At 42.1% G+C, this 13,710-nt stretch overlaps 1 protein-coding gene across 5 annotated transcripts in view; it reads right to left on the bottom strand.

Moving 5' to 3' along the window:
• Positions 1-2,181: 2,181 nt before the first annotated feature.
• The window catches only part of LOC306923407 (pleckstrin homology domain-containing family A member 7-like), a 189,294-nt gene continuing 177,765 nt past the window's right edge, over positions 2,182-13,710 (bottom strand). The window contains exons 24-28 of one of the 5 annotated variants that reach the window (XM_079501473.1): positions 6,844-7,071; positions 6,237-6,370; positions 5,628-5,773; positions 4,498-4,534; positions 2,182-2,597 (exon numbers count right to left, since the gene is read on the bottom strand). In XM_079501473.1, coding sequence (XP_079357599.1) covers positions 4,509-4,534; positions 5,628-5,773; positions 6,237-6,370; positions 6,844-7,071 — 534 coding nt within the window. In that variant the 3' untranslated portion in view covers positions 2,182-2,597; positions 4,498-4,508. The remainder of the gene's footprint in view (positions 2,598-4,497; positions 4,535-5,627; positions 5,774-6,236; positions 6,371-6,843; positions 7,072-13,710) is intronic. The other 4 variants (XM_079501470.1, XM_079501474.1, XM_079501471.1 and 1 more) reach the window with 4 other exon arrangements.

The raw sequence follows: 13,710 nt of genomic DNA, 5'->3' as shown, positions 1-13,710 counted from the left end.
CTTCTATGCATGAGGAGTCCAAGCAGCTTCTTTTCACCTGACGGGGGTTGGACGTAGCGCGTGGAAGGAACACGTTATTCCAACCAGTTCCTTCCAGGCAGTTTAAAGACCAGGACCACTGCATGTTTTTTGTGAGGGTACCTACCCTAGGGGACACGGGGAGAACATGCAAACTCCACACAGAAAGTCCCTTTTGACAACCCCACGCAGGGTATGGGCACTGATGACGTGGAGGCGAGAACACGCCCCACCGTGCCCCCAATCATTTCTATCCTTGATAGTTTTAGTTGACGGAAACGCAAAAGGTTTTAGTACCGTTTTAGTCAAACAAATAAAATAAAATGTGTTTAAACTAATTTTATTAAGTCAATACAGGTATTGGATTTAGGATATGACTGCTAACACAAACAAAAGAAAAATGTCTTAACCATATGACTGCATGGTACTGTTTCTAAGCAATGGCCAAATAAAAATGACATTACTGTACTGTGCATAGTAGACTATATACCAGTAAGACGCCCCGAGGGCGAGAAGTGACCTTGCCCGTGCACGCCTGGGTGACGGGTGACGGCAGACTGCTGGACGAGCGCTGACGCTTTGGCATGGGGGGTCAGATCAACATATTCTCTAAATTCTGTACTGGCCATACATGGAGCGTGTCTTGAGGGACGAGTGTAGGCCTACAGGGTTTGATGAGGTCAGATCAACATATGGAATGTCAGAACAGGTCAGCTCCGTATATGGAGATGTAAGGGTGGCAGCGGGGGAAGTGTCTTGTGTGTACAGCCTGGGTTTGATGAGTTCTGGCCATATATGGAGCGTGTCTTGAGTGTACAGGGTTTGATGAGGTCAGATCAACTTGAGTTGAGCAGTACTCAACTTGGTTGAGTACTGCAACATACGGTTGCAGTAGCCTACTGTTGAGTTCCAAGGATTTACTCGTGACGTTACAGTCAAACGCAACGTTGGCCGTCGCACCAACACTGACATACTCTTTATAATCGTGACAGTCCTTGTTAATTTCATTCAAGAAACATAACTTCTAGTCGGTACAACTATAGCTAGCGTTGAATACCACACAAGCATAATAATTATCTTACTGTATTACAAGTGTGATTTAAAAAAGCCAGGGAGGAAGTCATATTTTGTTAAAATTGTTTATTTTCAAAAGCTTCACCATTATTGATCTGTTTGTGCTTGAATTATTACTGTAAGTGTGTTATGCATAATAACATTGTGTTTACAGGGGGAATCCTTGCATTTCATGGCAGTGTTAAAGTTACAAAAACATACAATCCGGTGTATGAACATCAAACAAAAATATATTATCATAAATACAGGTTTCATGTATGAATGTATTCATTTGCTGTCGTTAAATATAATCATTGGCTTTAAACGTGTCAGTCATTAATTAGTTCACTCTCCAAAATCTAGAAACCATATGTGACACAGAGGCTGAAGGTAAAGGTTGTTCAGTGTTATAAAATCACCATCAATTATGTCAACAGAAGTGTTATAACTCACCATCAACAGAAGTGTTATAACTCACCTTATGTCAACAGAAGTGTTATAACTCACCATAAGTCAACAAAAGTGCAGAAGCAGAAAAACAACAGTATGATTTACACACACTTTGGTTTCATTTTACGAATAGGTTTTTGTTGCACTCATTTTCAACCTATTCTTATACAGTATATCAGGGGTCATCAATGTGTCCGTGGCAAAAGACTTGACTTGTCTGTGGCAAATGTTAGATTTTATTTTTTACACACCATTATAATGTTCTTATAGTTTCATCATGATACCGAATTACTGAATGTCGACTATCCAGGTTTACTTCATAATATGATTTACTACAACAGAACATTAGTAGGAGTCAACTTGTACTAGTCGCTCACAAATGCTATTTGCAAGGACCCCCTTAACTTTGAAAGTGTACAAATGGAACCAAATGGACCCATAGTGGTCCATTTGGTTCCATTTGAACACTCAGAGTTACAGACCCGTTATGGTCATTCAGGGCTAGCTCTTTATGTGTTTCTGGTGATAATATTTTCCACATTTTGTATGTCCGTGGCAAAAATGTAATTTTGACAAATGTCCACCACAAGCCAGCATGGAGATGAACCATGCAGTATTTTGGTCCTTACTAATACTCTGTGTCTTATTGGTGGGCTATGGACAGTTCTTATTGGTGGGCTATGGACAGTTCTTATTGGTGGGCTGTGGACAGTCTGCGTCTTATTGGTGGGCTGTGGACAGTTCTTATTGGTGGGCTGTGGACAGTCTGCGTCTTATTGGTGGGCTGTGGACAGTTCAGCATGACTGAAATAGAAGCCCTTGTTCTAGCATTATTTTGTTTTTAAATGATTGTAAATGATGATCTGAGACAGAAACCGAGTCGACAGAAATTGTACCATCTTATATGAGCATCAGGTTGAAAATGGGGTGAAGTGGTCCTTCAGGTATTAAAACAGTGTTTGGGTTCCTTCATTTCTCTTTCTGTCACACGGTTAAACTCGTGTCACACTCCCATTCCACGTCACGGTTGGCACAATGATCCTTTTCTTTGGTTCAGCGCTCAGAGGCAGCTTTGGCTAAAAGATAAACAAAAACAATTTGGAAAGGTTACATTTGAGTCTGATGGTGGTCGATATGTCAGTCAGACCACCTGAGTCATAGTAGTCCTACTCTTAAAGTATCCAATGACCACCTGAGTCATAGTAGTCCTACTCTTAAAGTATCCAATGACCACCTGAGTCATAGTAGGCCTACTCTTAAAGTATCCAATGACCACCTGAGTCACGCTTAAAGCATGCTAAATTAATTTCGCCCTACCAACAGCCATTAAGACATGCAAATGTCGCTCCCAGTCCGCACTCTATCCTTTAGAACTCTATGGTCACAGACCAAATTTTACGGATCACGACTCAAGTAAAAAAAAATCCATTTATTATTCCTACATTGTATGTATATATATATAATATATATATATAACGAAAATACATCGCTTGGATGCACCTGGGACGTATCCTCAGTGATGTATCCCAAGGTCATCAGGGTTTCAGGTCTCACAAACATCATACCCCTCACTCGGGTGACCCAGCCGGGGTGATCAAGTCCCGACTTACGTCCCAGTAGCTACCCTCGATCAGACCCACTAGGGAAAGACCAGGGCCACACAATCCGTTGGATCCACTCCGAAACTACTCTGCCGGGACTGGGAGGTACAATTCTGGCATGTGGAGGGACTAGGCTCTGTGGGTTGACTCCTGTCCGGGCCCCTCCTACGTCTCACCAGGTCCACTCCTGCTCTCATGTATACCTTTTGTTTTTTCTTTTCCTGATCTTCTGATGTATTGTGATGTTTTTCTATATGATATTGTATTACTCGATGACACTGAAAATGAGTTTAATTACTCGGTGTAATTCCGAGAATAAACAAAACTTGAATGAATGGTTAACATTTCAATCTTACTGGATCTTCATCAGGTATACTGTAGGTGATGGTATAGTATTCAGTGAGAGGGGCCTATGTGACAGGGCCTGACATCCAGTGAGAGGGGCCTATGTGACAGGGCCTTACATCCAGTGAGAGGGGCCTATGTGACAGTGCCTGACATCCATACAGGCAATTCTAGTAGGCTAATAATTACATAATAATCACATACTAAGTCAAAGTTAAAGTCGTATACGATTTGTCACACACGTTACCGCAGTGAAATCTGTTCTCCGCATTTTACCCATCTCTTGGAGCGGTGAGCCGCAGCCAAGGAGCGGGGCTATATTGGCACCCCAATCACAAGACAACACTTTAAAGTCATGTAATCTTCAACTTGTATTCTGGCTAAGCAATGACCCCCACTACTGTAGTCCTCCAACAATAATACTCTTTTGACTCACTACTGGTATAGGCCTACTGCTTAAACTCCAAAACGAATATACTATACTACACAAACCTTTTTTTATACTACACAAAATTACATTTAATGGCTTAGACTAAAACACCACCCAGGAGAGTAGGTTTCCAGTGAAGTAAAGTACAAAGTAGAACCAACACACAACACCACCCAGGAAACAACACAACACCACCCATGAAACAACACAACACCACCCATGAAACAACACAACACCACCCAGGAAACAACACAACACCACCCAGGAAACAACACAACACCACCCATGAAACAACACAACACCACCCAGGAAACCAGCACAACACACAAAAAAGAAAGAAATATCTGCACACCAAAGCAATAACCACAATTTAATTCTCTTATTCACAACATTTCTGTGGACTTCGTTATTGCCTGATGAAGGTCATCAGAAATGCTGTGAAATACTGAAATGTTGTGAATAAGTATCTTCAATGTAGTGGCTTGCTTTATCCTGTATCGCTTGGAGGGACACTCCAGTATAACGTTTGTTCTTTTTCATGAACCAAAGGAGCTACAGTATAACTCCATCCATCCACCAGGGAGAAGTGGAGAGGTTTACCTGCATGTGTGTCACCGTCTCCCCAGCCACTCGCTTCCTGCACAACGACGACAATACATGCGTTACCAGGCTGGTGTTGTACAAATAATCATCATCATCATTTTTCGACCGCAGTCGAGATCATGGATTTCACAATGCCACGCCAGACTTCCCGGTCCTTCATTGCCATCCCCAGTTCCTGCTTACTGATGCATGTGTCCCTAGCGATGACATCAGGGAACGACAGTTTTTTTTACCTCTGGTCTGCTTTGAGGCAGGATTCCAGATAAGAAGGGAATTAACATATAACCTCATGATCAGCTCTGTAGCAGTGGCCGGCAAACTGTTCTTCTGGATCGGACTAGTGGGACAGGGGGAAGGTTGCCGTATATTAGAGAAGTCGATGGGTGGCTCTTCCAAGAGAGATTTTGCGATCTCATTAGAAGGCGGGTGTAAGTGCCATCCAGCCGTTTCTCGAATTTCTTTGAAAGTGTCCATGTCTCGGAGCCAGAATCGGCTTGACGGTCATCCTAATTGAACCTCTTACTAAACTGGGATGACCAGATCTTATGCATGTCATTGGGTTAGACAACAATATCACTGCTCCTACCATGTGATTCCCATGCACACTCTGTCAGGTGATGAGTTGCCCTGCTTGTGCTGTCACTTCACCATAATCAAAACAAATATTTGCAGCAGGGGCATTATTGTAGTCGCTGTACCGCTCACTGTTCACGAAAAGAGAGCTGTGCCGGAAGGCGAAGCTCTCTGTCTACCGAGCAATCTTCGTTTCTACTCTCACCTATGGTCATGAAGGTGTGGGTCATAACCGAAAGAAAAAAGGTTGCCACTAAAAGAGGCCGAAATGAGTTTTCTCCGACGGGTGACATCTCCCTTAGAGATAGGGTGAGAAGTTCAGTCACGCAAGAGAGACTCAGAGTAGAGTCGCTGCTTCTTCGCCTGGAAAGGAGCCAGCTTAGGTGGTTCGGGCATCTGGTTAGGATGCCTCTCGAGCGTCTCCCTAGGGAGGTCCCTGAAGGATGACAATTAACGAGGGCAACCAAATTTAAGCTTATTCTCACTGTGTGTGTGTGTGTGTGTGTGTGTGTGTGTGTGTGTGTGTGTTTGTGTGTGCATGCGTGGGCTCTAACCTGCCACCAGCCTGCTCTTGCGCGAGGCCTCAGACGCCAGTGCATGAGACACTGTCATGATTCTCTCCTGCTGTTGTACAACGGAGTCCAACTCACTGAAGTCCACAGGAACCCAGTGTCCCGAAGACATCTGTAAGTTCTGCACACTGACACGCATACACGCACGCACGCGCACACGCACACACACACACAAACACACACACACACACATGATGAAATGAACAACATTCTATTTGTTTATATATATCTGTCTGTCTGCGTTTCTTTTTTTCCCCTGATTTGCTTATTAAAACGACAATACGCTTCATGATGGCAAAATAAAAGCATAACATTAATGTATTTCCACTGTTCTCTGGAAACTCATTGACTCTTGATGCATTGGGCCTTGTGTACAGTCATGTGTTAAAGTGTATACCTGGACTTGGCCAGGAGACTCTTGATGCGTTGGGCTTTACAGTCATGTGTTAAAGTGTATACCTGGACTTGGCCAGGAGACTCTTGATGCGTTGGGCCTTGTGTACAGTCATGTGTTAAAGTGTATACCTGGACTTGGCCAGGAGACTCTTGATGCGTTGGGCCTTGTTTACAGTCATGTGTTAAAGTATATACCTGGACTTGGCCAGGAGACTCTTGATGCGTTGGGCTTTGCGGTGACGCTCCTCCAACTCGTCCTGGCTCGGGGGATCGTCGGGGTCAGATTCCACGTAGCGCTCAGGGATGGGGACCTTCCTAGGCCTGCCCAGCTGGAAGGAAGGAAGCAAGCAGCAGCAGTGGTACGTGGGAAAAGTTACTCAAAATGATTTACTTAAAGATGGAGTGCCATGATTTTTGTACTTTTTCTGTTTTGCATGTGTCTATGGAGTTAACATTACTCAAATAGACCCCCAGGTGTGGTTATAATATTCAAATATATCTTCCCTGTGTATATTTGGTTTCTTCCTGAAAGCCTTTGAGTCAAAAGGCCCCATCGAAATATCATTTTAGTGACATCATAACCCTAACCCAGTTAGTCTAGTTTTTAGTCTAGTTTTAGTCTAGTTTTTATTTGTTGACAAAATTGTCAATATATTATAAGTCTTAGTTTTAGTCATCATAGCTTAGTTTTCATTTAGTTTCCATTTAGTTGCCGTCAGTTAAAAAAGGTAGTCGATAAACATTCTTTTGTCATAGTATTATAGTCGACGAAATCAACACTGGTTTATCATCACCGCCGTACCTCTAGGCTGATGTCCAGGTCGTATTCGACAGGCTCCATGTCCACCTCTCTATGGGGCGTGGCTGTCGCCGTCATCCACCGCTCTGATTGGATGCTCTGTCTGTCCGTCATGTGGCCCCGCCCCTCATCGCTCTGGCCCTCGGCCCCCAGGCGCTCCTCAAGCAGATAGGCTCCTCCCTCAAAGACATGGGTAGGCGGTGCCAGTGAGGTGGCTCCTCCCTCAAAGACCTAGGGAGGCGGTCCCAGTGAGTGTGATTAGGGCAGTGTTTCTCAAACTGTCTCATGTCAAGGAGTGGACCCCATAATAGTCTAATTGCCAGCCCATATCTCCATTGTGAACTCGGACATGTTGAGTACACCAACGGTTTATGTTAGAAATGTTGAGTATGGGTCCCCAACATTTAATAAACTGCCGGATGCTAACTTGCATATGTTGAGCAATTTTCATAATTGTGGCCATACCATTAACAACCTATAGAAGGCAAAAAAAAAATCTACATTTCATCATGCTTTATGTAGCATGTGCTGTGTCAAAGACAGTTTTTTGTGCAAAACTAATACAATTTGTTTTGCCTTCTATAAGTTGTTAATGGTATGGTCACATATTATGCCAATTATGAAAATTGCTCAACATGCAAGTTAGCATCCGGAAGTTTCTACATGCTGGGAGTGGGGACCCATACTCAACATTTCTAACATAAAACTTTGGTGTACTCAACATGCCTGCATGGGTTCACATTCTGGCAAGTGGACTATAAGGTGATAATGATGTATTTGGTCACAGTCTAGACTCCCATCTCCAGATATGTTGCGTTAGGGTTGTGTTAAAAATGTTTGCTTTTATTATTCTAAGATCATTATAAGATTTTCTTTTGTTTTTTTAAATAGCAGATGAACCATATTTTATATTTTGGCTGTTAAAAAATAGCAGATCTACAAGCTCTCAGTAAAGTACGTTGTGTGCCCAACATGTCCCCACACGTCTTTATAATTACCTCCGTATGAAGCTCATGACGTCTGGAGAAGTTTTAGGGTATTTTTTATGATATAAAACGGTCGCTAAAATCTTTTTTTCCCTTTTTTTCTTGGCTATATCTTCTTCAGCGATCTTAGACATGTTTTGCGCGTGCGCACTGCCGTTCACTTCCTTGTGAATAAACTGTCTCTTGTCTTTACTCTAAATCTACGGCCATCGATGCTTGTTGAGCTGAATGTAGGCAGTGCCAGAATGTGACCACAAGTCATTGTAGTCCAGAATGTGACCACAGGTCATTGTAGTCCATAATGTGACCACTGGTCATTGTAGTCCAGAATGTGACCACTGGTCATTGTAGTCCAGAATGTGACCACAGGTCATTGTAGTCCAGAATGTGACCACTGGTCATTGTAGTCCAGAATGTGACCACAGGTCATTGTAGTCCAGAATGTGACCACAGGTCATTGTAGTCCATTTGACTTTTTGTTATTGTTATCTCCTCCATCTTTAGCTTTAAGAAAACTGCTGCCAATGACAGCCAAGTCGGTAAAACCACCATTTCTATTGGTTTAGACCTGGTCAAAGTGAACCGATAGGCTACTGAACTCCACAGGAAGTGAAGGTTTTATTGTCTCAAGAATACTGGCATAGAATCTGGATTGGAACTTGTAAAGATTTGGCTTTTGGTGACTGGTTTTTGAATGTTAGCATGGTGTTAGGTATGTGTATAAGGTTTTCAAAAAGCTGTGCAAACGAGTTGGGTGCGACCCTAGTGGTCTGTTTGCACTAACTCAAATATTAGATAGATATAGGTATGGTTGAAAACCAAAATAATTGAAAAAAATGATTTTTCAATAGATTCTGTTACTATTGGGTGTGCTAAATAACATACTAAAAAATAGAAAGGCATTGTTCTCAAGATGGCATCCACGATGGCTGCCGGGAGCTAACATCTTTATTTTTGAATAAATAATATGATTACATATAACGCACTTTTATTATTTTATTATTGTCCCACGTAAAAGAAAAAAAAGAAAAGCACACGTGGGTTCTATTCTGATGTTTTGGATTCTAGTCAGGGAAATTTGTCAAATTGGTTCCAGAATGTTTTTCATTCTGGAACCAATTTGCAAAATATATTTCGTTAAAAGGCCTTTAGATTTTCATTATTTTTGTCTTCTCACTGGGACAATATACAGACATTAATGCCCCATCTCTTCTGTCTGACTGCATGGTTCCTGAATCCCCCCCAGAGCGAGACCCAAAGACCAGAATATTATATACAATATAGGCCTACAGACATTAATGCCCCATCTCTTCTGTCTGACTGCATGGTTCCTGAATCCCTCCCAGAGCGAGACAAAGACCAGAATATTAAAACAGTGGACATTTCTGATCTTGCCTACAGACTGATGAGCTTACTTTGGGGGGGGGGGGGGGGGGGGATATTTTGAGGGACATCATGTTTAGGATTTAGGGCTCTATTTTTGTCCATGCTAAACTCCTTATCCCTAGACTACTTTGCCTTTTTTTTACTATTTTGAAAAACATTTTTGAATAGTTAAAATAGCCAATCTACATATATTTTAACTATTCAAAAATGTTTTTCAAAATAGTAAAAGTAGTTTAGGGATAAGGGGTTTAGCATGGATGAAAACAGAGCCCATAGGGCTCCAATTTCGTCTCATTTTTCTAAATACACTGTTTGGGAATTTAGCAGTGGGGAAGGGGTGTTCCCCCACTAAAGTTGGTATTTTGGTTACCTGTCTAAATCCCTAAAACACCTCCGTTACCCGTTATATTATGCATAGGTGTGGTTTGGGCGTTACAATAATTAAACCAAATTTAACCAATCACCAGTCCACGTGCCATTGCCTTTAAGAGATCCCTTATCCGTTGCCCGTTAGTGTTATATTGCTTCATAGCCTTATGGTCTATAGCCCATGGAAGAGTGTTGCGTTGCTGCCCTTGAAGTCTCACTTGTGCTTTCCCAAATGTGTGTGACCAAAATAGCAATTTAGGGGAAAGCGTGCCAGCACGCCCATGACCACACCTCTAGGTGCAAATACCGGTGTCGGCAAAAAGGATAGCGGGTGACACTGGACCAAAATACCATTAAGGGACAGAGGAAGCTCCTATATTCGTAATTTTCGGGCAGCGGCTGAATTGTGGGCCGCGTCACGGGTAAAGGCTGCGACGAAATTGGAGCCCATAGTGTTTAGTGAGCCTGTGTCCCAGGTACGAATCGTTTAAAAAAAAGTTTTAGCAAATTACTTTACTAGCATGAAAGCTGTATAGTTAGCATTGGTAGCAGAGGTAGCAAATTAAATTTGACTTTAGCAGGGGACCTTCACTTACTCTGTGATGTCTGACGAGTGTCCCCCCATGCCCTAGCGGGGGGTGGGGGGGTGGGGGGGGACCCACTCCAAGCGGGGGGGGACCTGCGTGTAGCGTGTTTACAGTCTAAGGTTGTCTGAGACTGTCTGAATACAAAGCGACGGTCTGCGTATGCGCGACCAGACTCAATCGGGGGGACACACTGTCATTTCAATAAACAGGGCCAGGCGCCCCTCGTACCGTACGATTCTAGGCCAGGTTAGCAATGTGCCGATGTGTGTCCCTGAGCAAGACTCTTAACCCCGAATCGAGCACCGTAGAATGGCTGATTATTGCTCCTATAGTTGTTATAGGATAGGTAAATGCAGATGACGAATTTCACCTATGTGCATAATATATTATAGGGCCCTATCTTGGGCGTGCCTTACCCTTTTATCCCTAAACGTATTTGCCATATATTTTACTATCTTGAAAACATTTTAAAATAGTTCAACTAGCCGATCAACACGCTGTGAGCTTGCAGATCAGCTATTTGAACTATTGTAATAGGTTTTTCAAAATAGTAAAAAAAAAAGGCAAATGAGTTTAGGGATAAGGGCTAAGGGGTGGAACAAGAAGATATAGCGCTATATATAGGCCTAAATATAATGTGACCAAAAACACCCCAAAGGAGTGGGGACTTTATTAATTCTTAAATATTAAAAATGCATATCTCACTAGCACACACACGTACAGTCGTACACACACACACACACACACACACACACACACACACACGTACAGTCGTACACACACACACACACACACACACACACACACACACACACACACACACACACACACACACACACACACACACACACACACACACACACACACACACACACACACACACAGTCTATTATGTGCTGCTTATTTGTGAGTGATCATTTAACACATCAATGCCATGCATGCATCCTTCCATCATGATGGCCGGTGCAGAGCATCAGTCTGCATGCGGCAGTAGCCAGGCTGCATTCCCATGCTTTACAAGAAGGAGCATCCCCTTGTGTAGTAGTAGTCACACGAATCACACGCACGTGAACGCTAGCATCCCTATTTTGGACATTATATCATAATAGGCGAACATTTGGCAGAAATAGCAGATTTACAAGCTCAACACGTTGTATGAGCTTGTAGAGATAGTCAATTTTCAGCAAAGAGATTTGGTGTAGAGAGAAAAAAGGAACCAAGGTATAGAACCTTGATATAGGGTTTCAGTTTTCAGTGGTTAGGGAAAAAAACAAAACAAAAAACATGCATGCATAATAATCAAACCCCCTGCTGCCAATTAAAGATAGGAAAAACACAGCCAGAGGACATTCAGAAGCAGGAAGTCTCTTTATTGTCGAGCGCAGTTCTCTTACTACATGATAGAAAAGTTACAGACGCTCAGAATAGGTTGTGTGTTGTTGCTTCCCGATTACATAGAGTTAAGCTGTGATTAGCAGTTCAGTTTGTCTATAAGTGCTCAACTAATTTAATGCTACCCCTCTCTACTGAGCTATTTCCTTTGTTATGCTTCTTTCACTGATCTGAAACATGGATGGGGAAAAGCAATATGGCAGAAACACTTGCAGGGAAGGAGTGGCACAGGTTGAGAATTGCATATCCACTGAGATCTATGCATTAACCAGAAACACTAGAGCATTGGTTCTCAAAGTTGTTAAGGACCCCCAAATTGACACGTATTAGCCCGCGGACCCACATTTGAAAAGGTATGCGAAGGACCCCCATAAGAGAAGATTTTTATGGCTCTGGCAGTGACTCTGAACCATTTAAATTTCAAGGACCCCCAGTTTGCCCTGAATTAGGCTACGGACCCCCATTTAACGGCATTTCTATCTCTGGTACCCCCAAATTATATTGTAAAATAAATTTAACTCTGAGAGTGTACAAATGGAACCAAATGGACACGTTAGGGAAATTTGGTACATTTTGTACAATCTCAGAGTTACAGACCCATAAGGGTCCATTTGGTTCATACCGGTAACTATCATTTAGCTGGGGAACTCCCTCAAGGACCCCTGGGGGTCCCCGGACCCCACTTTGGGAACTACTGCGCTAGAGGTCTACTATGATGCTCTACATCTACAGTGAACTCCAGAGTGTTCTAGACCGTGTACACGTGTAACCAAATGGACATGGCGTACAGGTCCATTTGGTTACGTCTCTTAAGAGTGCATACTTTTGAAATCGTCGCTGCCTGGCACAAACCAGCTAACTCAATTTTTCAGGTTTTTGATTTATTTTCATACATTAGTGCTATTGAACACCCTTTACGTCTGTGTGTTGGTTAAAAAAAACAATATTGAATCAGTGAAAAGTATTAAAAAGCACTTCGGCCAAAATCTCCTAACTCCACTTGAGCTGGATGTTTTTTTCATTACCTGAAAAATTAATATTTTGGTGGTTAGGTGGTTTGTGCCCGGCAAGCAGAGAAATGTATGTTGTTGCTAATTAAGGTACAGTATGCATTTAGCTAACTCTGAGAGCTAGTTCCCACCATCCCTCCAACCATGTCAGCATTGTCTTCTGAAACCATTATAAAAACTATATAAATCCAAATACACATAATATGGATAATTGAATACACAATATAATGGTCAATCTCGTTTTTAGCATTTCTAATTAACTGTTTCTGCAATGTTGCTTCAACCTACCCAATCTGTCTGCGATGTGTAAAACTATGCATTCAGTATATATACTATAGGCTGTTTAAAAATACTCAAATATACTGTAGGAATACGTCAACCACCACTGTGGCAGTGTACAATAAGTATCAACCACAGTCAAGTAATAAAAATATCATTTCGGTTAATAAAACATGAAAGTATGAAAACGTAAGAAAATGTAAACATGTTATTTGCTGATATGAAAGTATGGAATAATAAATATATAGAATATGCTCTGGCTGTTATGGTTTGAGGATGAAGAAAAAGAAAATAAGTTAGTCAGGAGGCAGCAGAGTTGATTAAGTGTGTATTGCTCAGGCTTAATTTACAGTATACCTCATTGTACGATTGATGGTGTCGGGGGGGGGGGGGGGGGGGGGGGGGGGGGGATCTACAAGCTCACAACACGTCGCCACACAACACATTGTGAGCTTGTGCATCGGCTATTGTTAGGTCACAACACCATTGTACAAAGGAGTTTGAATCAGGCTTCAATGTGTTACTAACAAAACAGAACACAAAGGGGTGATGGCATGTTTTGAGTTAGTTCTCATAGCAGGACTCTACGGCCTACACTATTATATCAAAAGGAAAAGTACGACATTTTGAACTTTTAGTTGTTCATTCTTAACTAGATTGTTACAGTGGGGGGGGGAATTATTCCTAAAAAACAGATATCAATCATTTTCATATAAGGTGCAAAAGGTTGTTGAAAACATGAAGATATTAGTTTAAAATGTCCAATTGCCTTATCTTACGCGAATGAAATACCACCATGACCTCAATAGGTTTGTGGATAATGTGGCTTTGTAGCTTTACAGTGTTTTCAATGAGGTAAAG

Source organism: Electrona antarctica (genome assembly GCF_951216825.1).
Source record: "Electrona antarctica genome assembly, chromosome: 5".
Classification (NCBI taxonomy): Eukaryota; Metazoa; Chordata; class Actinopteri; order Myctophiformes; family Myctophidae; genus Electrona; species Electrona antarctica.
Note: the sequence above shows the minus strand (reverse complement) of the source record. Positions and strands in the feature narration are given on the sequence as shown.